The sequence below is a fragment of the Oculina patagonica genome, chromosome 9, assembly GCF_052425735.1.
Source record: "Oculina patagonica isolate OP01 chromosome 9, crgOcupat, whole genome shotgun sequence".
NCBI lineage: Eukaryota > Metazoa > Cnidaria > Anthozoa > Scleractinia > Oculinidae > Oculina > Oculina patagonica.
The window spans coordinates 8,581,636-8,604,730 of record NC_135766.1 but is presented as its reverse complement, the minus strand read 5'-3'; the positions used below and the strand labels follow the sequence as shown (position 1 = coordinate 8,604,730).

The 23,095-nt window shown below is 41.2% G+C and overlaps 1 protein-coding gene and 1 long non-coding RNA gene across 2 annotated transcripts in view; one reads left to right on the top strand and one right to left on the bottom strand.

Annotated features, from left to right (window-relative positions):
* LOC144665824 (uncharacterized) overlaps nucleotides 1-23,095 on the bottom strand; it is a 259,439-nt gene that overhangs the window by 4,302 nt on the left and 232,042 nt on the right. The window lies entirely within an intron of this gene.
* LOC144665686 (uncharacterized) overlaps nucleotides 1-23,095 on the top strand; it is a 69,541-nt gene that overhangs the window by 7,374 nt on the left and 39,072 nt on the right. The window contains exons 2-8 of the mRNA XM_078526973.1: nucleotides 3,547-3,592; nucleotides 4,641-4,811; nucleotides 5,326-5,592; nucleotides 6,763-7,035; nucleotides 7,114-7,389; nucleotides 13,793-13,963; nucleotides 14,267-14,446. Coding sequence (XP_078383099.1) covers nucleotides 3,547-3,592; nucleotides 4,641-4,811; nucleotides 5,326-5,592; nucleotides 6,763-7,035; nucleotides 7,114-7,389; nucleotides 13,793-13,963; nucleotides 14,267-14,446 — 1,384 coding nt within the window. The remainder of the gene's footprint in view (nucleotides 1-3,546; nucleotides 3,593-4,640; nucleotides 4,812-5,325; nucleotides 5,593-6,762; nucleotides 7,036-7,113; nucleotides 7,390-13,792; nucleotides 13,964-14,266; nucleotides 14,447-23,095) is intronic.

The following is a 23,095-nucleotide window of genomic DNA, read 5'->3' as shown; positions in this document are numbered from 1 at the left end:
TGGTGTTATAGTAAAGTAGTCTATGTTTTAAAGGTAAGCAGCATTTGATCCTCTTTAAAATTCCTATCCGCTGCGACAGTTTTATACATATTTTGTCCACATGAGGGATAAATGTTAGTTCATGGTCGATCTCTAGACCCAAAAGCTTTGCACATTGGACATTTTCAAGTTGTTTTCCATTAACAGCAATAGCAAGGTCCTGGCTAATTCTGGTTGAAAGTCGCTTACCAGTGACGGTAAGCACTTTTGTCTTGCTCTCATTAAGAGGAAGTTTATTTGCTGTTGCCCATTGGTCGACTTCAGAAATCGCTGTAGTCAGTGAGCTTTGTAAGAAATCAACGGAACCATAGTTAGCGGTGGAGGTTACTGTTGTGTCGTCTGCATATAAGTCAATCTGAGCAGAGCTCACATGTAGCGGAAGATCATTAATGAAAGCGATGAAAAGCAAGGGACCCAGAATTGAGCCCTGAGGTACACCATGACGAACACAAGCAGTAGGGGATTCTTTGTTACCCATAGATACCAACTGAAGCCTTTCATTTAGATATGATCGAAACCAATTTATTGATTTGTCGTCAAGCCCATAAGCTTGAAGTTTTTGCAATAAAATCGAGTGATCGACCATATCAAAGGCCTTGCAGTAATCAATTAGAATCATACCACTCACGCGATCATTGTCAAGGTTGAATAGCAGTTCATCGATAATTCCAATAAGCGCAGTTTCTGTACTGTGACGCTTGCGAAAACCAGACTGTTTAGAATAAATCAAGTTATTGTCCATAAGATAGCCGTATAGCGAGTCGTGTACATGCCTCTCGATTACCTTGGAAAGTACTGGCAACACTGATATCGGACGATAGTTGTTTACGCTTTCTGTATCCCCACCTTTAAATAACGGAGTGACTTTTGCAGTTTTCCAGCGCTGAGGGAACACTGATGTGTCAAATGAACAATTAATTAATTTAGCAATGGATGGAGCAATTATTGGAGCTGCTAATTTCAACATCCGCGCACTGATATTATCAATGCCACTGGCCTTGTTAGAAGAAATATTCTTGAGACAATCGATGATCTTGCTTTCTGTGATAGGAGGGATAGAAAAAGTGTTGCTAGCATCCTTTCTTGAACTGACATAATTGCGAAGTTTGGAGATGTCAAAATTCGTTTGAGGAAGTAGTGATCTAAGCTGATCCGCAATAGACGTAAAATGAGAATTAAACTCAGAAGCAATTTGTTCTTTATCTTCTAAAATTCGCCCATCAGCTTTAAGCTTGTTCACACGCTTAGACTGTTTGTTCGATCCAGAAATTGATTTGATTGTTTTCCACATTTCTTTGGCATTGTTTTTATTATTCTCAAGTTTAGAGACATAATACTTTCGTTTAGCACTCTTTAACATGCCAACTGCCTTATTCCTGGCTTTCTTGTATTCGGCCCAGTCGTCAGGATTGTTTGAACGTTTAGATCTTTTTAATAGAGTGTCCCTCAACCTCAGCTGATTAATAATGGCGTTAGACATCCAAGGAGTTTGGCTGGCAAGTGCGACCCGTTTATTCCGCCACGGACAGTGTTGATCAAGCGCACAATTAAATAAATTCTCCCAAGATTCCAGCATATCGTCGATTTCGTCAAAAACAAAGACAATATCCCAGGGGGTCTGCTCAAGAGTTAACTTGAACTGTTCCTCGTTAAATCTTTTCATGTTACGATATCGAATAAAGGTGCTACCCTTTGACGCGTTACGAATACAACGCTCATTTGCATTGTTGTATCTTCTCACCGCAAACAAAGGCAAATGATCAGCAAGACCAATGTCAGGACATATAATATTCTGTATCCTTTGAGGCTGATTGGAAAGAATGTGATCCAGACAGGTTCCGCTAATTGGTCGTGTTGTAACATTTACGAGCTGATTAAAATTCATTGTCTTCAAACCTTTGCTAAGACGGTGTTTATCAAATTTTGACCGATTAAGAGCGTCGATGTTGAAATCCCCCAGTAAAATAGTTTCTTTGTTCAGGAGATAAGCTTGCTCAATGTTTGCCTCTAGGCGAATGTCGTCAGTAGAAGAGTACGAAGGCGGACGATAAATTCCCGAAATAAACAGCGATCTTTTTGACTTGAAAGGAAAGACCTCTAGCCAAATGATCTCTAAGTCAGTATTCTCCAAGTCGGCTCTACGCTTCACACACAAATCTTGATTGACAAAGACCAATACGCCACCACCACATTTCGATATTCTGTCACAGCGATAGATTGTAAATCCAGGAACAGCATATAGTGAGTCTGGAATGTCAGGCTTTAAGAATGTTTCATTTAAGAAAAGCACGTCAACTTGAGGCCTACCAGACTTTCCGACGAGGAAAAGTGTAATCTGATCAAACTTAGTTGAAGTTAAGCGATTAACGTTCCAGTGACCAATCCTTAAGCCTTTATCATCCAAACCAAGATCGAAATGAGCGAACAACTCGCAGTGGTCTAATTCAATCGAAGAACCAAAGGTGTCATTTAAACCACCAGACGACTGACTCGACAGCACACTTTCATCCAGCGAAAAAGACTCGTCACTCGGGATGTTGGGTGCAACCTGCGGCAAAGATCCAGCAGGACCAGGATTTAAGGAGACATCATTGGAAAGAATTACAAGATTTGCCGCCAGTGCAAAACGCAAGATGCGAGTTGCCATCAATATCCTTGAGTTTGACGCCATGACAGTTGTCTTTGCTGACTTCTTGCGGTGCGTAAGGATGGATTCGATCCTTGGAGTCGATACATCCCTTGTGACAACTAACGTTGTAAGGTCATAGCCAATACCTTTAGAAACCGAATGAAATGATTTTCGGTTCGTATGAATACTGAGAAGGCACATAAGAAGATAAAATACCGAAGAGTAGCATAACACGCGTCGTACCGCCATTATGGAAATTGAGCTCAATTTTTCTGAATTTCACTATGTTTAGCACAAAAACCTCCGCTCCCCCCCAGGCGATAAATAATGACCGGTCCCTAAACTGAAAAAAAAGAGAATGCAAAAATGAAAATTTTCACCCCCTCCCCCTTCTTTTTGTGTGGAAGAAGGCCACCTTGATAGTGAGGGGATTAACAGATTATCGTTGTCATTGTAGCTATTAAATACTGATTTTAAGTACTTGAAGGGGTTATTAAAGTAAAAAATTAATAACCCTTCTGTAGGTATGTGAAGGGGGCACCATTTTCTATCGAAAGTATTTAAAAAGGGTAACCTTTTCTGTGTTTTTTTTTTCTGTCAAAAAAAGTTATATTAAATGCAAGGTTTGGACCTCCAGAAATTCTGCTAACTAAATCGGAGACTGTAATTAAATGATTTTAATCGATTTCCTTTGAATTTTCTTTATTGTCACTGTGACTGATTTGCAGAACAGACTACAATCTTAACCGCCTTCAAACAACTATACGTATGTTAGCAACCCATTCATAGCTATCTAAATAAAAGGTTTATTTTAGCCTGCAAGAGTGGTATCTTAAAACCGAATTGATCACAATAATATTTTTGTTTACAATCAACAGAACGTGACAGTGGAAAAAAGTCAGGGGAAGGTGGTTTGCGTGGAAGGTAATATGTTTGTGTAGCTAAATACTTCTTCATTACGGGTCACGTGACCCACACACAGCTGATCTCGGTTTCAATAATATAAAATAACTATACAGTATTGCATCTCTGAACGGGCTGTTCTCAAAGAGTAACCTACCAGCATTTTATTGTTAGGTTTCTCGACAATCATTTGTACATCCACATCAAGTAGAGATAAGCACAGCGAGAGCAATATGTTTTTGCTAAAGAAAAAACCACATTTCAACGGCGAAGGCTCTCCGCCAACTACCATCAAGAATCATCCAGTCAAATGTCACATCGAAATTCTCTTTTGTCCTTATGCGTTTAATGACGTCACTGACATTTTTCTCCAGAGCCTGGCCCACCTTTTTATCTATTTCACGTTTGTCCTCAAGATGTGTAATAGTGCATCACACTATATAAAACTCCAAAGGGGTCCTTGTTTAGGTTGGTCTTAAACATATTGCAATGTCCCTGACTCGTCCCCAATCGTCTCTTATGCGAACATTGAAAGGCGCGAAGTATTCACTTCAGGACTCACGACGACTGAGGACGAGTCAGGCAGTGGCCTAGTCCCTTCCACAGGCGTTGTTTGGGCCCAGAATGCTGGAAGGTTTTTGATTGATGGATTGATTGATTGATTTGTTTGTTCGTTTGTTTATTAATTTTCCGTTGTTGTTTATTTCTTAAGGCTGGTACTCGAACGCTGTTAATGTACTTGTTCACGAGTTCTTACGCAGTTGAGAAAAGACGAACGGATAGAGAACAGTACCACTGTTTACATTTGAAGTCCTGAAAAATCTATAATGATTTATTTAAAGGCAAATATTCCACCGCTTCTGAATTCTGTTGCTTACAATTAATAACGAGCTGTCGATGAGCAGTGGTGTGGATGGATGTGATCACCGAATTAATTACGTTCACCAAATTACATATAATAAATCCTGATCGATCAAAACTCACATTGAGAAAAACCTTCAGGCGAGGTCTGATCGCAGGGTTAAATTAAGTGTGACATCATCCTACTGAAAGTGTTTAATTTCATCAGGTCGTGTTGGACCTCAAGGCCCACCAGGCCCTCCCGGTTCACCTGGACCTACGGGTCCCCAGGGCCCTCCTGGTAAAAGAGGAAGAAAAGGAACAAGAGGTTCTACTGGCTCGCAAGGAAAGCGAGGCAGTAAAGGATTACCAGGACCCCCTGGGGCTGCAGGTCCACCTGGTAAATCAACACAACAGGAAACAAGCTCTAGTAATGGACGCCAGTTAGGTAAGATTTTTTTCTGTTAGGAAAGTAAAAGTGCAATGTGATGTACGTTTGTGAAAACCGGGTTAACATTTGTCGTATCAAATAACTTCTTGTGGGCTGACAACTGTTTTTGTCAGGATGTGCAAATCACTTTGCCGCTTATTGCCTTTATTTCGATCTATTTCTTACCACAGGAGCCCATGGTAATGGGCTCCTGCTTACCTCCATTAACTCAGAAATGGGTTTATTAAAATAAAAAAGAATTTAAACATTTCTGGCAGTGACTCTCAGTGGCGAGGATGCTTGTCAGAAGAAAAGGAAACTTAACAGAACTCATATTTTTTTTTTGGTGTTGAGCGAAAACCAAATAAGAATATTTTATAATATTGATGAGTGGTAAGCGACACAAGAGCCACTTCCTGTTAAAATGATATCGAATGTTTATATGCGAAATGTGACAAACGCCTGTGTGACCTATCTTTCTCAGAATCACCACATTTCGTTTCAAAGCCTTCTTCTTCCGTGACAGTTAAAGAGAAACAAAACGTCACATTACCCTGTAAAGCAGCTGGGTTCCCACCGCCTGTCATCACGTGGTATAAAGATGGAAAGACGATTGAAGAAGAGAGAAGACATTTCGAGAAGAGAAATTTGGAAATAAAGGAAATTCATTTTGAAGACCGCGGTACCTACACTTGTACAGCGGAGAATCTATTGGGCAGAGTTCAATCGTCAGTCAATATAACTGTTAAAGGTATTTTACATGAAAATAACGTGATAAGCTTTTTTATTATACAAAACTGTGGTGGTATAGCAAGTGGTAGCAAATCGATAAAAATGGTATCACACATGTGTGGATAAAAATGATATCCACACATGTGTGATATCATTTTTGACCAATCAGCTCGCAGGGTTTGCCATGTTTCAATGTTCAATGACCCAAAGTTTATTGATATTAAGTCGAAACATCTTCGGATCTTCCTCGGCAGTCTTAGGTAATCTTCGCAAATCTTCCGAAACGTTCGGAAAATGTTCGGAATCATTCGTACGACCTTCGGACAACATTTACAAAATCTTCGAAAATCTTCGGAGAATGGTCGGAAATCTTTGGAAAAACGTAAAAAACATCGTAATTAGTAGGTTTATATAATAAACAGAATAATACATGGTTGCGCGGAGATATGAAATTTATGTTCGAGTGTTCAAATCGATAGCTCACGAGTGAGCGCATGTATTATCCTCTATGTAATTGTTACCACTTCTGTGGTGCAAGGGGTGTGGGGGTGTTATTTGTCATATCGGATTTCACCGAGAAAGCCAGAAAATAACTGAAATTGAAACAAAATCAGGCAAAAAAAACCTAATGTTGTATAAGAATTTATTACTATTTCATAAAAAAAAGAACTAGAAAGATATAAGAACCATGTCCAAAACATGATTTTGGCTAGAACTGCATGTCGTTTTGCGGTTTCCACGGCAATGTATACAAAATCGCCTTTTCAGTATTGCAAAAAAAAGAAAAGAAGGACACTAGGTCGGGAGTGTCACCCACCCCACCACTTGTGCAGATAGGGCTAAGTCGTCTAAACACCACGTTTAGAAGTACAACAGATCTTCGACATTCTACTTTCAATTTTCCAGCTGTTTTATGTTAAAAGAAACATTTTGCAATTCTATGCATGAAAGTGGTTTCCTTTATTTAGACAAATCGTAAGAGTTTTTTATTATTATTCAAGGTACGTTTTCTTCTAAGAGTGCTATTTTGACCGTGAATAAATAGACATGTACAAGAAATGTTGCGTATAAATAGATAAGTAAATAAATAAAGAAATAAATACAAAATATAATCCAATTAAGTCTTCAATATATCCTTAACCATTATCATTTTGTTTTTCCTTTTCTGTCTTGTTTATCATATTTGCAGTGCCAGCAAAATTTCTGTCAGAACCAAAGAAATCGATAACTGCTTACAAGTCATGGGACACAATTCTTAAGTGTGACATCTTTGGTTATCCCACCCCTGTAATCAAATGGACAAGAACACACAATCAAGTTTTAACAAACAGACACGTCATTGATGGCAACAAACTTACGATTAAAAACACGACAGAGGACGACGATGGTGCATACCTGTGTGAGGGAGCTAATGAACTAGGAAGTGTGTTATCAGTAACATGGATCATTGTAAAAGATGCGGGTAAGCATAAAATCCAAACAAAAAAATATTGTTAAGGAATGAGTGGTCATAATCATAATGTTATTTGTTTCTTTAAAGTGAATCCCTACATTGTGTCAAGCCCTCCCAGTGAAATTCAAGTACCAAATGTCGGTGATTCAGTGAAGTTAAATTGTTCTGCTCGTGGCTTGCCGATACCCAAAGCCAAATGGTTCAAGGATGGGCAGCTTATTATTTCTGATACGATGCATGGCGGTAAAGATTTAGTAAAGAGTGAATTTGTCATTAATCACTTCAAGCCAGTTAACGCTGGGACCTACACGTGTCTGTTTTATAACGACAAGAATGCGACAGCAGAAGCCAACACAACTCTAAGTAAGTAGCACTTAGCTATTGCTTTGTTCTAATTAGTGACAAAAATAAGAGTTAACGAGCTCATTCCCAAGGGACAGCCATAGCTGCGGAACTAACTTCTGCCGTATTTTAACAATTACGATCTACGAGCCTGAGTTCTCTATGAGCGAATTGTCAACGAAGCGCAGCCGAAGTAACTATCGCTAATAGAAAACAAGGGCGAGTAGTCCAATTGTTTTAGCAAATACTCTATAGAATTGAAGTCCAAAACGTACAATTTTATTAAATTTTAAGCCAAAAATGATTAAGAAAAAATGTCCCTTTAAAGAACAACGCGTGCGCGATCTTGTTCTATCAGCAATTATAGCATATTCGGAAAGCTATGGTTGATGAGAGTTTATAAAATAACTCAAATGCTACGCGCGCTCTGATTGGTCAAATTGGTAAAATAAAACCTATGTACATAACAATTGTACCGGTAAACTCCCGCTTCCGTCCGGACATGGCCGCACTGCGTTCGATATACCCACGAGAAAGTAGAATTAACGTTAGTTTTATGTCTTCTTTTGGTCTATCTGAGAGTTAAAACGGAGGATATGATTCTCGTAAATTATCATTATGAAAATTTACTGAATGTGGATCACAGTTGAGCGAAGGAACTAGAAAAAAAAAAAACGAAAACACAGAGACAAACATATGTGACGGAACACAATGAACAGGTCCGCTTTCACCGGACTGGAAGAATATTATAAACATGGATATCGTTCCATTCAACCTTTACTCGAAAATGTTTTTTGAAAGGAATTAAAGGGACCGTGTCACGGATTTAAGCCAATCATAGGCATATAAAATGACCATCAAATTCGTTTAAATATATAAAATACCCTTTTAAAACAGTGAAGGAACATTTCAATAACGCAGCAAATACAAAAGAAGAAGCGGATGGCCAAAAGCGACGAAGATTGAAACGGACTGCGATGTGGGTTTTTGAAATATGGTCCGGCGGAACAGTTTTCAAAGTGAATCTTGTATGCTTGTAACTTTAATAAAAACGCTCGGGAAGCACATTTGGTTGCAATGAAGCTATGTTTTTTTTCATTTAGAGTCATAGAATTAATTTCTTTGCAAACATTCAGTTTCATAGCGAATATTTGACAAAATTTTATAACATAAAATTAAATTAGCCGTGACATAGCCCCTTTAAAACTGCATCAAACTGGTCTCGATGAATACTTGAATTATTTTGATGGCAGAAACTAACGCTGAGTTCCTTGTACGCGCTTGAATTATATTTTTAGTTTTATGTGCTTACAGTGCTTTCTGCCAAGTCTGTTCGGCGTAAATGAAAGAATACGGAATTAGTAAATTCTTAACCCTATACAGACCGGGCTTTTTTGGAAATTCTCAGACCGGGGGGGGCTTCGGAAGCCCCCCTATGTAACTTCCAGAATATTTAAGTAATCACCATGAAACTTATAGGATGTATTGTACGTCCGAAACTCTTTCTTTTGGTATACGTCACGTGGGATGGTGACGTCACATCACGTGACAATTACATCATGATGTCAAAACAGCCGCCATCTTGGATCTGTCATCTTCTTGGATTTCAAAATTTTTCCAAAATGCCAGAAAACCATCCAAAATCATTGCAAAGTACTCAAAATGAATAAAAATGTGCTTTAAACCCGTAAAAATGCAAAAATAACCAAACAAGTTAAAGCTCAAGTTGCCACAATTAAAGCTCTACGTGGCTTGTTTGCAAATGCAAACAAGCCACGTAGAGCTTTAATTGTGGCACTGGCACTGGTGGACGACATTGGGACAACTTCTAACCACTTATACTTGGCATCAACAACAACAAGGAGCATTCCTCCATTGAAGGGACCAACAAAATCCACATGTAAACGCTGCCAGGGGCGAGTTGGCCAGATCCAAGGGTTGCTAACTTTTAAGGGCGTTCTGCGACGGTTGGCTTGACAATCAGCACAATCTCTCACGGTCTGTTCGATGTCACTGTCCAGGTTTGGCCACCAAACATGCAGTCGAGCCAAAGACTTCATCCACACCATTCCTGGGTGGTTTAGATGTAATTCGGTTAGCACTTCTTTTCGATATCTGGTGGGTATCACTACTCTTGTACCACGCAATAAACAACCATCCTCAACTGTAAACTCTTCACGTTTGGCGCGATAGAATCTGAACTCCTCCGGTGTGTTCTCTTCTGCTGGCCAGCCATGCAGGACATAATGCAAGACACGTGAAAGAAAAGGATCTCCTCTTGTGGCCTCTCTTATTCTGGTTGCCGTAATGGGTGCAAGTTCAATTTGGACTCTGTTGACTTGATCACCTTCTGTCGACCAGTCATCAGCTTCTCCTGTAGTTTTCCTAGGCAGGCGGGACAATGCGTCTGCATTTCCATGGTTCTTGGATGCTCGGTACTCAATATCGTACGTATAAGCCGCCAGTTGAATGGCCCAACGCTGTAGTCGAGACGCAGCGGGTACTGGAATTCCACGTTTCGGACCAAGTAGATAGGTTAGAGGCTTGTGGTCAGTCAGCAAGGAAACCGTCTACCAAACAGGTACTGGTGAAATTTCTTTATACCAAAGATGATGGCTAACGCTTCTTTTTCAATCATGGAGTAGTTTTGCTCACTCGAGGAAAGAGTACGGGAGGCAAAGGCTATTGGCTTCTCTTCCCCATTCTCAGAAACATGTGATAACACCGCTCCTAAACCAAACGACGATGCATCAACCGCCAGTCGCACCGGCCTCTTTGGGTTGTAATGCGTCAGCAAAGGTGCAGATTGCAAAATGCTTTTCAGCTTCAGGAATGCTTCTTGACATTGTTTGGTCCATTCCCAGGGAATGTTCTGAGCTAATAGACGATTCAGTGGGTGAGCCAGGGTAGCCATGTCCGGAATAAATCTGCGATAATAATTAACTAATCCCAGAAAGGATTTCAGTTCCGTCGGGTTCTCCGGTACTGGCACCTCTTGAATCGCTTGAACCTTACGAGGAGATGGGTGAATACCATCGCGATCCACAACAAAAGCAAAGTATTCAACGGATGGCTTCATAAACACACACTTCTCCGACTTTAACTTGATTCCAATACTGCTCATACGCTCCAAAGCGCCTTCCAGGTTACGAAAATACATCTCATCGTTTGAGCCAGTAATGATGAGATCATCCAGAATGCCACCAACCCCCTGAAGACCATTCATAACTGAATCCATTATCTTCTGAAAGATGGCAGGGCTGGACGCTACACCAAATGGCAGGCGAGTGTATCGGAATAGGCCAAGATGTGTATTGATCGTTACTTACTGCCTCGATTCCTCATCTAAAAGCACTTGCTGGTACGCTGAAGACAAGTCCACTTTGTAAACTTTTCCCCTCCATTTAACTGGGCGAACAGGTCATCAGCTGTAGGCATAGGGTTCTCCGGTACATCCTAGACAGGGTTGATCGTTACCTTGTAATCGCCACAGATGCGAACACTGCCATCAGGTTTGAGCACAGGGACGATGGGTGTGGCCCAATCCGAAAACTCCACTTTTTCCAGCACACCAATCTTTTCCAGTCTGCGAAGCTCGTCAGCAATTTTCTCTTTCAACACAAATGGTACTGGTCTGGGTTTAAAGAACTGCGGCACTGCGTTTTCTTTCAGCTTCAAATGTGCAGTAACTCCTTTAATGGTTCCCAGGTTACCATCAAACAACGATGAATACTTCGTTTGAAGTAAGTCCAGTTTGTTAACAGGCTCCAAGGAAATTTGTTTGATCTGTCCCCAATCCAACTTCAACACGGACAGCCAATCACGACTTATCAGCATTGGGCCATCATTTCCTGTGATAACAACCGGTAATACAGTTTCTTGATCACGATACGTAACTTGAACCTTAGCTTCTCCGATAACGGGAATTTCATGACCAGAATAACTTCGCAGCTTCACGTCTGTGCGGTCCACTGGTTTTGACGCCAGAACATCAGTCCAAACACTCTGGGGAATAATTGTTACAGAAGCTCCGGTGTCAAGTTCCATGTCCACAGTTTTCCCATCTATTGCAACTGGCACGATAAACTCTTTACATTTTCCACGGGAATCTGAGACTGTAAACATGGGCCAATCACTTCCATTCGCTTATTGCTTGACTGCCAGATCTTCTTCGACGAAACGAACTTTCTGTTGTTTCTTCTTCTTTTTCCCAGATCTCGACTTTGGCGTCCACTTCTTCTTCACATTTTCTGGTTTTTGCTCTTTCTCAGGACATTTCTTCACAATGTGACCAACTTTTTGACAACCATGGCACTTGGAATTGCGAAAGAAACACGTGTCCGATGAGTGATTGACTTTTCCACAACGAAAGCACTCCGGAAACGTAACTGCCACTTTCTTTGCTTCTTCCACACTTCCTCCATTTTATGCAGTGGTTTCCTTCTCGGACAATTCATCAGCACAAGCCTTTTCGACAGCCGTCTGTAAAGTTAAGTCAGCTACCGCGAGTAACTTGCGTTGAATCGTTCGCTCCTTTAAACCACACACGAAACGATCCCGTATCGCCTCTTCGCGATAACCGCCAAACTCGCAATTATCCGCCAACTTTTTCAATCGAGCCAGAAATTCTCGAATAGATTCCGACTGCTGCTGTTCCGCCTTATGAAACTTGAAACGCTCGGCTATGACTATCGGCTTCGGATCCAGGTGCTTAGCCAAATTATCAACAATATCCGCGAAAGACAACTCCTTCGGTCTCCTCGGCGATACAATGCTTCTTAGTAGCCCATACATCTTATTTCCCATTAAGGTAAGTATTGTCGGTCCTTTTTTCCCTTTCCAGCACATTGTTCACCTCGAAGAACATTTCTACGCGTTCGACATAATGCTTCCAGTCCGTGCCCCGTACAAACTCCTCGATTTGGCCGATAAACGAAGAATTCACTATTAACGTTTGCTGCGTTGTCGATTCCGGCGAAGTCATCCTCGTCGCCAGTTGTTGTGTCTTACCGCGGATAAATCACTCAACTCCGTTGATAAAAGGCCGACCGAAGTTTATTCTACACTTACTAAACCAATTGCAAGTTACACAAATTCTCAATCCAAACACGCATAGCTTAACTATATAAAGTTCCGCTTTGGGACTAGCGTTACGTAACTATCTTACGTAACCGTTTCGCCTTATTAATTAACACTATTATATAACGTCTCTCATTAACACCATAACAATATCAACGCGACTTTTCCAAAAGACATTATCAAGCGAGTTGAAGAAAAGCAGCTTGAACATTTAGGGTGGAATTTCCACACATTACCTGGCTTCAAATGAACACTGATTTTTCATCTAATTCGCCGGTAACTTTTCCATGTTATGTTGTAAAAGATATCGACCATTTTTTTCCATAATATTATAGACCATAGAAAATGACACCATAAAATGTCCAAAACTTAGGATCGGTCACGTGAATCAAAAGCTATATATATTCAGTTTTATTTTCACATAGCATTTATATTAGATTTTGTAGTCTGCCGTATCAAACTTCAAATCAAAGAGCACTAGCATTACGTGTAACCAAAAAGAGGACACTTACCTCTTGACAGATTCGGACATATTTTAAACAATTCTAAGTTTTATCCTCGCTCAACCTGCCTTGTAACTAAACAATTTGTAGGTTTAACTTTTTACAAAACAATTCGTTTTGTAAAAAGTTAAACCTACAAATTGTTTGCAACAGTGTATGAAACGAAAAATATGGATTTAAAACCCGTGTCTAAAGTCTACGACAGGGTGGGGGGAGGGGGGTAGAAACAAGGTCTGAAACCGAATAGCGATGTTGTCACAATCTAGTCAGCGGTGTTTGGACGATGATGCAGCCAATCTTTATCTCAAATTGGAAGCAATCACGACTACAATGCCGTGGATTCTGTGATTGTAAAGGGGTCGCAACTTTCTTTTCTAAAACTGTAAATGCACGGTTTTTATCCTAGCAGTTTGTCAACGTTGTTTAGTTATAAAACGCAGAATTTTGTAATGTCGCCTTACGAAGGGACCACAAAGGAGGTAAAACAAAGAACGGCCAGGTCAATTAAAAGCTTGAAACAATAGAGCATGCGCAAGAACAATAGCTCCGACCGGCACGGGAAAATTCGATCGCCACGTCTTCATTACCATTTACGTAATGAATTGGTTTTGCAACAAAAAAACACTCTCTAACTGGCCCCATGTTGTTGTTGTTGTTGTGGAAAGCTCAGAATTAGAGGAGCTCCTCATGGGTCTTGGGGGCAGCCGCTGACTACCCCTCAGATGATAACTTTGAAGTTGTGAGAACGTCGCTCAGATTTTATACAAGAGAATGTATGGGAAGTTGCATTCCCCCGCCCCCTAAAAACTAAGTATGTGTTTTTTTCCAATATCCTATTTTAGCATTGGTCAATTGTGGTGATCCTGGTTCACCATCAAACGGACAAAAGCTTGGCTCACGACACTGGACGGGTGAATCCGTGTCGTTTATTTGTCATCCGGGATATCGCTTGATTGGACCGACCACAAGAAAGTGTCTACCCTGTGGTAACTGGAGTGGTATACAGCCTTCGTGTAAGCGTATTTGTTATATACTTTCTCATAACGCGAGTCCACATAACTACCTTAATCGTGTTCTACAACCAGTAAAAGATGTAACAAGTTCGTTATACGCATATATTCAAGAATTTATAGTTCTTAAAAAGGAACCCTATTAAGTTTACTGACAATGAAAGCTGCAAGGCAGGAGCATTGGTAAAAACAAACAAATAAACAAACAAAATAAGTAAATAAATAAACAAAACCTCGTCGTATAAAAAATGAGTTTCCTTGGACTTGTTGTGTGATTGTAATTCCCTTTACTGCCTTTTAATGAAGGTCACAGATCTTGTCCTCCTTTGGAAAGCCTGAAGAATGGTCATACTCACGGACAGCAGTATTGGGAAGGAAAACGTGCTTTATTCACTTGTAATCCTGGTTACTGGCTTCAGGGAATATCAGAACGAAAATGCCTGACGAATGGCATGTGGACAGGAGTTCAACCTTCATGTATTTCAGGTAAAAGACATTTTTAAGACAGCTAGTTATAATAATTTCCAAAAAAAAGGGGACATGACAATCTCAAGTTGAATTTCAAGATAGATGTTGCTACTGTGTGAAACTCTTTGCGGATATTGTTAAAAAAGTCTTTTATTTCTTTTGAATTTATATTATAGCTTAAAATTTTTACAGTTAAAGAAATCATATTCAACCCTTTTCAGACTGAATATTTTTTTGACAGAAAATGGTTCTCAGGGCTACAAAACAAAATGCTTTTATCAAGGAGTACACTTATAAAAAAAGCTTATAAAATTCTGAACATTTTTTGATCCAAAACATAAACAAATAATTTATATCCGTCTCCATGGTAACCGATAAACATACATAATTTATGCAATTATGCAAATTATAATAAAAACTTTTAGGTTTGAACGAGTTTTCTCAAGATGTTTTACTTTTTTTCTAGGCAATGTATATGTCATCAAAAAGGCTATTTTATATGTTATTCATTTAGCACAATCATTTAGCCAACAGCTATTTCCTATACACAAAATAATGTGACTTTCACTCTAGTATAACATAGGATGAAACACGTGGTAGCAGTTCATAGGACAGCTTCCAGTGAGCTTCGAATCGAACCTGCCAATTTAACTTGGCCAAAATGTTCAAACACGGAAACATTACCATCATTAAAAGTCTCCTGGTTTCCCAACTGGTCTATATTTTAACCCCGCTAACCACCTCCGTAGAAGCATTACAAAAAAGTCAATAAAATGTTTTTCGATTTTCTCTGGGATGGTAAAGGAGATAAGGTTAAAAGGATATTTATAACTAAAGATTACAAGGAGGGCGGCCTGAAAATGATTGATATAAACAAGTTCAATCAATCTCTCAAAGTCTCCTGGATCCAATAATACCTGGATCCTCAAATGATAAGAAATGGAAATTTGTTTTCGAGGACAGTCTTAAAAAGCATGGAGGAAGGGATATTTTCACCTGCAATCTTCACAAAGACGACATCCCCACGTTAGGGGTCTGTAACTCCTTCGTCCAAGAGGTACTGGAAGCCTGGGCAGAGTTACATTTTACGGATGTCACTGACATCACTGATGCAAATGTGGGTGACCAGATCATCTGGTACAATTCTCTTATTCGAATAAACGACCGACCCGTTTTCCATAAACAGTGGTTGGACCACGGAATTTGCAAAATTTCCCACTTATTGGACGAGAATGGCACCCTGCTTAGGTACGACGAGCTAAGGATTAAGTTCCCCGAGCTAAAATGGTTTGAATCATTTGCCGTTCTTTCAGCTATAAGGTCTTTTATAAGGAAGCTACATAATCCTCAGGCGCCAGACAAGAACATTATGAAAGGAGTATCTTTAGCTGATCTTACATCTAAGAGTAAGATCAATCATTTTGTGTATACCTCTCTTTTAAAGAGAGAAAAAATCCCACCCATTGGAAGCCAAGTAAAATGGCTGAGAGACCTTCATGTTCAGAACAACTGTGAGGTAGACTGGAAAGTAGCATACACAATTGCTTTTATTTGTACGGCGTCCACCAAATCAACAACCTTCCATTTTAAATTCTTACATCGGAGGATTGCCACGAATGATTTTCTGCAGAGAATCAATCTTATACCTTCAAATAAATGTTGCTTCTGTGCAAAAGAAACAGAGACTATCGTCCATCTTTTCTTAAACTGTCCCATAACGCAATGTTTTTGGGAAGATATTAAACAATTTCTCTTTCAAAAGGGCTTTGGGACTGAGTTTGTTCTCACAGATCTCCATTTGATGGGGCTGTTAAGAATCCCGACTAACACAGCCGTTGATCTTGTGCTTCTAATTGCGAGATATCATTTTTACTCCCGAAAAATAGGCGGAGCGCCTCCTTGTTTGTCTGTTTTCTTGAGTAAGTTGAATTCCATTATTCAAATTGAAAAAACAAATAGCTTTGCATAGTAAAACATTCTCACTGAATACAATTGCCCTGACACGGGAAGCTAAGTTATGGGAGGATACCCGCGACTGCCAGGGCAATTGGCGTGTAGAATGTAGGATACAGCAGTGATCGACAGCCACCAGGGGAGGTGGGAGGGGCGAAACTTTTACAGTCACTTCACCGAACTCCGTTGAACTGGCCACGAGGTGACTGAAACTGTGATATTTGAAGCGAAGGTCGCAATGCATCATGCTACTAGCGCGCAGGTACAACACACCGGAATTTAACGAACTTAAGCCATTCCCGCGTGACGGGCTAATTATGTATGCAGTGAGAATAGTAAAACATTCTCACTGAATACAATTGCCCTGACACGGGAAGCTAAGTTATGGGAGGATACCCGCTCCTGCCCCAGACACTCTGCTGTCGATTCCGGAAAGAAGGGCGAAAAGAGCGAAAAACTCATGAGAAAACACTTTCACAAAGATCTTCAACTTTATTCCTTCCATTACTCAGAAAACCCCACAAACCCTCCAGCCATATGTTCATTTAGGGCAACCTTTACAGCAGTCTCCAAAACACCAGGATGTGACACCGGTGTTACTAATCCAGAAGCTGCCCAAGGGAGTACTCTTTCTAATATGGTAAGGAGTGTGTATAACTTAGCATCTGAGATCTGCATATACCTCTTCGCGACTTACCTACTTCCCAAGCCCAAGTATTGAGTAACAACTTCCTGAGAACAACCTAAGAACCTTTAAGAGATGGAAAATTCTACCCAAAAACTATGCGAAGTTTCCCCTGCATGGAGCTTGGAATCTAAACGGAGTTTTCTCAGCCGAACCGCGGAACTCGTGAAGGGCTTGTCAACTACTGATCCGTTGCGATACGTTATGTGGCTCTAAAAGTACCCTTGGTCCAGTGGTATCTTAAGGCGTTGTAATGTTGTTATGTAATATATACTGAATCCAGCCAAAGGGGCAAACATCATAACAGGGTGAAAGAGCAGGGCGAACCTTCGCAAAAATTCTAAACGAGAGTAAACTCGAACAAATGGTTTTCCCGTTCTTAAACTTAAATACGTTACAAGATTGAAGGCGACCGAGGTCGGAAACCTACTCCCGGCGGAAATATCAAGTACAAAAAATATCGCATCCCTAACGGGGACATATTCACCTGCGCGCGAAAGGGGCACCTGACTAACATATTAACCACAGAGGAAAGCTATAAGTCGCTGAAATATATAACTTTTTATAAAACAAATCAAAACAAAAACGAAGGGAACGCTTAAGCAGGTGTACTAGCAAAACCCGCTTGCCTTTGTCTGAAAGTTTAAAAATACTCTTCGACAATGGGATGGGAAACTGAATTAGAATCATTAAGACGCCCCAGCTTATCATCGCCGGCTCTCAAACGACCCATAAGACAATTGTCTTACCCGGCTGCTAAGTGTTTTGGACTGGAACAAGGAGCTTTAAAACATGAGGACGCATCCACTCTAGTTTACCGGACTTATCTTAGAAATTAGAGATATAACAATGTTATCAAAAGTACAGAAAATCACCGTCCTGGGGGCGACAAAGCCCCCAAAACTGGAAAAGCTGCTGCTCGAGTGCAGATTTCTGCCTTTGATAAGGGCTCGGGCGCACGACAGATTAAAGTCCCTTAAAGCGCTCCTGGATTGCGGCTTCATTCACGCGAACAGTTGCCGTAGTGTCACGTTTAAGTCCGGTTTTACATATCTGGCAACATTTGGCATTAGAATCGTTAGAATTAAGGTAAGATGAACAGCATCGGGCTGACTTCCATGGAAACATAACGCAAAAGATGAGACCAGATGAGCTTAACGAACGCAACGGATGGCCTCATAAATATCACTGAAGCAGCTGAAGCGACTGTAGCAACGCCCACCAGAAGCGCTTAAGGCCTCAAGTCCGGGATAATGATAGCAGACGCACCGTAAAATTCCTGCTCAAGCATGCATTTAAAAGAGGCATTGTTAAATCAAATGGCGGGAATGCATACAAGTTGTGCTTCGACGGCAGAGACTTTGCAAAAACGTTGATGCCGCTAAAAACCGTAGCTGCACAAGGTGTAAAGTGGGGCAAGCAGTGGCCTGCCCTGTTGGGTTGACAATTGTTATTCAAAGACACGAGGTCAAAGGTGTGAGGCCCAAAAAGACGCGCGACCTGCACCCAAGCACTTTGACAATTTGCAATCCATGTCCGATACGTTTCTAGAAGGAAAATCAGCCGGGTTTACCTGAAGGAAACATTATGTTCGTCAAGGCTTATAGCGAATTCTTTGCAGCAATCGACAAAGTCCTTGAAAATGTTGTTAGCTTTAAATCGAGGCTGTCAGTGTGTTCATTAACACTACTTGATCTAATAAAGGGGTCTAAACGAAAATAGTGCATGCAGCAGAGCCCGAGCGTCTAAGATACTGATGTCTTGCGAGTCTTCTATCCAGAAATCTCTCGACACCAAACTGCGACCGTCCTTTATAGCAAAGCTCCGAACCCAGGACCTTCGAGGCATCTCAATAAAGCGTATGCACAGCGTGGAGTTCGGTCTCCCATGGAATGTAATCCTTGCAGTTGTCACGAAAAGGCCAATACTCTATTTCTGTGCGATGGCCAGCTTCTACTTTGACGGAGGCCGAGTAGACTCTGAAATTTACATCCCGGGGAGGAAAAGCTAAAAAAAAAAAAAAAAAAAAAAAGAGGACCTTCCCTGAAAAGCGTTGAATTGTGTTGAGGTCCACGAAAGGGAACAAATGAATATCTTCGCCCCGATCTTCCCTTAACGCTGAGAACTTGATTCTCTTTTCCTCGGGGGCGGGAAAGGCGTGACGCACAGAGTCGCGTATGAATCGTAGAAAACGCACCCATGTTGAAAAAGCCACCCGAGATTCATCAATACCAATGAAATATCAGCCTTAATGAGCAAATAAAACGTAACATAAAACTGCTGCTAGGGCCTACCCGAGAGATGGATCCCGGCTAACCCACAATGGATAAGTGAAAAACTGACAAACGTCACAAAGTCACAAAGATAGTATGGTAAGCCTGAGGTTCGAGTATTTGTAGGCACTAGGCGGCTTAATAGGCTACCAGAAATTACCTTAAGACTTCAGGCACAACACGTGAACTTTTTATTCGTGGTGACAACACGCAAGCTTATTCCCAGGCTTATGACATTCAACATCCCAGGCCAAAAAGCCCAACAGTTCTACGAGTAACAAGATATGGCACAATCAAAGATTCGTCCCTGGATTATCCTTTCCATGTCATTTTCGGAATCATTTCAACGTACACGTTCCAGCCATATCTTCAACCAAAAGATGTTTCTTGCGAACGCAGTTCAACGGCCATTTAAATCCTTTGCAGAACTGATTGAGATTTTTCCCGGTGCAGTTCGCCGAATGCACACATTTATTCACATACGCGGGGGACCTTTAAGGTGCCTCCTCGGGGCCGAAACCCTGCGGGGGCGACTAATCGCTGGGGTGCCACACTATGTACCGGGCCCCAAACAGCCATAACCCCGCGGTCACTCGTTGCATTACGAAATCGGAGACGAACTGGGAGAACTTGGAATAATTGGAATTGTACACCCGTCCTTAAAATTCCCTTTAAATGGAACTCCGCCTGATAACTTCCAAATGTCAACTTCATTACAAGGTTATTTCTCAAGAAAGTCATTCCAAACGGTCAGGTTATTACATTGCCATCCCTGACGTGAATCGGGTCGCACAAGGGCAAATGAGCCAGATTACTTAAACTTGGGCGAGACGCTACTTGCTCCGAAGGAGGCAAGGGGCCAACAAAGGGAGGGCTCCCTGTGGAATGTAGCGGAGAGGAACGTTTCCTTTTGAGATGTGCCACTGTGCCGCACTTAGTCTTGCGGAGAACAAAGGAGAATTTACCTAAAACTCCATGAAAGCCGAAACAAATTCTCGAAAGAAGTAAAAGGGAACCCAACCCTTTGTTGACCCCAGGCTCCGAACTAGGTCCGAAATTGAGACACTGAGAAGGTCCCCCCGAGGTCAACAGGGCCAGGGGGGAAGGTCCCACCCCAAGGCAAAAACAGACAAGTTAAAACAAATATAAAATGATCTGTATTTAAGACGAAAAGCAAAATTCTTTAAATAACTGAGTTGCATGATGTACCGAAGGAATCATTACTGATAGACGCCCATATAATCTACTGAAAAAGAACAGCAATGAAAACTATGCTATGGCTCTCCTGGCCGCTGGCTATTCTGGGACCACAAGCATAGAACACTCACTGAGTATACTAAAAACTCTCTCAACCGCTGCCTTTCCAAACGGTACAAGCATAATGAACTCACCTTACTGTGTCACACAGCTCTTTTCACAGCTTCTCAGGCTGTTGGCTCTCCAGGCCATACTCAAAAAACATTTCACAGCTCTCCAGGCTGTTGGCTCTCCAGGCCATACTCAAAAAACATTTCACAGCTCTCCAGGCTGTTGGCTCTCCGGGCCATACTCAAAAAACATTTCACAGCTCTCCAGGCTGTTGGCTCTCCGGGCCATACTCAAAAAACATTTCACAGCTCTCCAGGCTGTTGGCTCTCCAGGCCATACTCAAAAAACTTTCCACAGCTTCTCAGACTGTTGGCTCTCCAGGCCATACTCAGAAAACATTTTACAGCTCTCCAGGCTGTTGGCTCTCCAGGCCATACTCAAAAAACATCTGACAGCTCTCCAGGTTGTTGGCTCTCCGGGCCATACTCAAAAAACCATTTTACAGCTCTCCAGGCTGTTGGCTCTCCAGGCCATACTCAAAACATTTTACAGCTCTCCAGGCTGCTGACTCTCCGGGCCATACAAACGTATAAAACTCAAAACATTAAAACATTATTCAAAGGCTCAAGACCGCTGACTTAGAGGGCAAATTTGCATTGCGGTTCCCAAGGTCGCACGCGCTCGCCACGGGATAGCAACATAGACTACATGGAAACATGGACATTTACTGTAAACCACAACAGAACGGCAAACACAAAATACGAGACAAACAAACCCAAACAAACGAAATTCAAAAACAAAAATATGCACATAAGGGATCCCAAATAAAGAACGTGCCCCATGAGGGTAAAAGCTGACAAGCAGCGAACTAATAACACAATATGACCAATAATTGGTAGAAAAAACAAAAGGCAATCGCGCTGCATGTAGATAGAATAAAATAACGATTAAAACGGAAAACCAAACCAAGAAACGTAAAGCGGGCCAAATGGTAAATTTCCCGGACCCAAAACTGCATGAAATCCCTAAACCGAAAGTAGCGAGCAGTAAACACCATTGAAAAAAGAGCCAGACATGAAAGCACGTGGGAACGGAATAAGCAAGCGAAACGACAAAACCGTGACCCGACCCGCGATGCAAAAACCTAACAAGACGAAAAATGAAGAACACAACTGAAAAAAGTACCTCTTGTTCGACCACGAGGGCCGGAGCGGGCTCCACTGGCACAGAAGGTTCAAAAGCCGGGGCCGCCGGCAAAGCTGGTTCAACGTCGAGCAAGACGGGCTGGTGGCGGTCATATGCAAAGAAACTTTGAAACGTCACTTCACCGAACTCCGTTGAACTGGCCACGAGGTGACTGAAACTGTGATATTTGAAGCGAAGGTCGCAATGCATCATGCTACTAGCGCGCAGGTACAACACACCGGAATTTAACGAACTTAAGCCATTCCCGCGTGACGGGCTAATTATGTATGCAGTGAGAATAGTAATCGTTTGACCGCATTCACGAGCAAGTGGAAGATGTTTCTCTGTTAATCTCCTCTACACATTTTTCCCTATAAATTATCTCCATGTTTTCCGTTTAAATTATCCACCAATCTAGTTTCTGTAAACCAAGTGTTGGTTTAGTTTTTTCAAATGTGAAATTTATTTATAGATCAATCTAGCCATTATATAGTTTTTTTTTTGAAAAATTTAATCTAGTCGACTGTTTCCTTTACTAAGTAGTTGCTGTAGCGTCATTGTTATTTGTATACGTGCATAGTTTTTCTGCTGTTTTTTTTTTCCTTTTTGCACTGTAATTGTGTGTTGTGTTCAAACAACCATTTTTAAACTTCGTCTAAGACATTAAAGAGAATAAGCAATGAATTCTTAGCTCTATCTCCTATTCTAGCAGCGAAGGCTTGTGACATGGTGGAAAAGGTTGAATCGATCCTTGAGAAAAACTTCCGTCTCATGAAATAAATGAACAATGAGCCAGATACAGTTCCCACGATCGTCAAAATCGTCTTCCAGGCTTTCTTCATCCTCAAGATCACTTCTAGCCCGCAAAACCATTTCTAAAGCTTGATTAGAGCTTGCCTTTCCACAGATGTAAACAAAACGTAGAGCGACGAAACCGAAGAGAAATTGGAAATTTTCTTAAAAGCAAAATGACCGACGCCATGTTTATGTAATTGGATAACCGCTGTATAGATTTCCCCGTCACTGCAGCTTCATACAAGCAAAAATTACCTGTGTAGGGGAGGGGAAAATGTTTCGACTCCGAAGGGGTCGAATTCGACCCCACTCGTCCGAAAAGGGTTAACGCTGTTCAGACCGGGCTTTTTTGGATCCTTTTAGACCGGGTGGGAGGGGGGTGGGGAATATGTAACTTCTAGAATATTTAAGCAATCACAATGAAACTTAGAGGATATATAGTATGTCCAAAAATCTATCTTTTGAAAT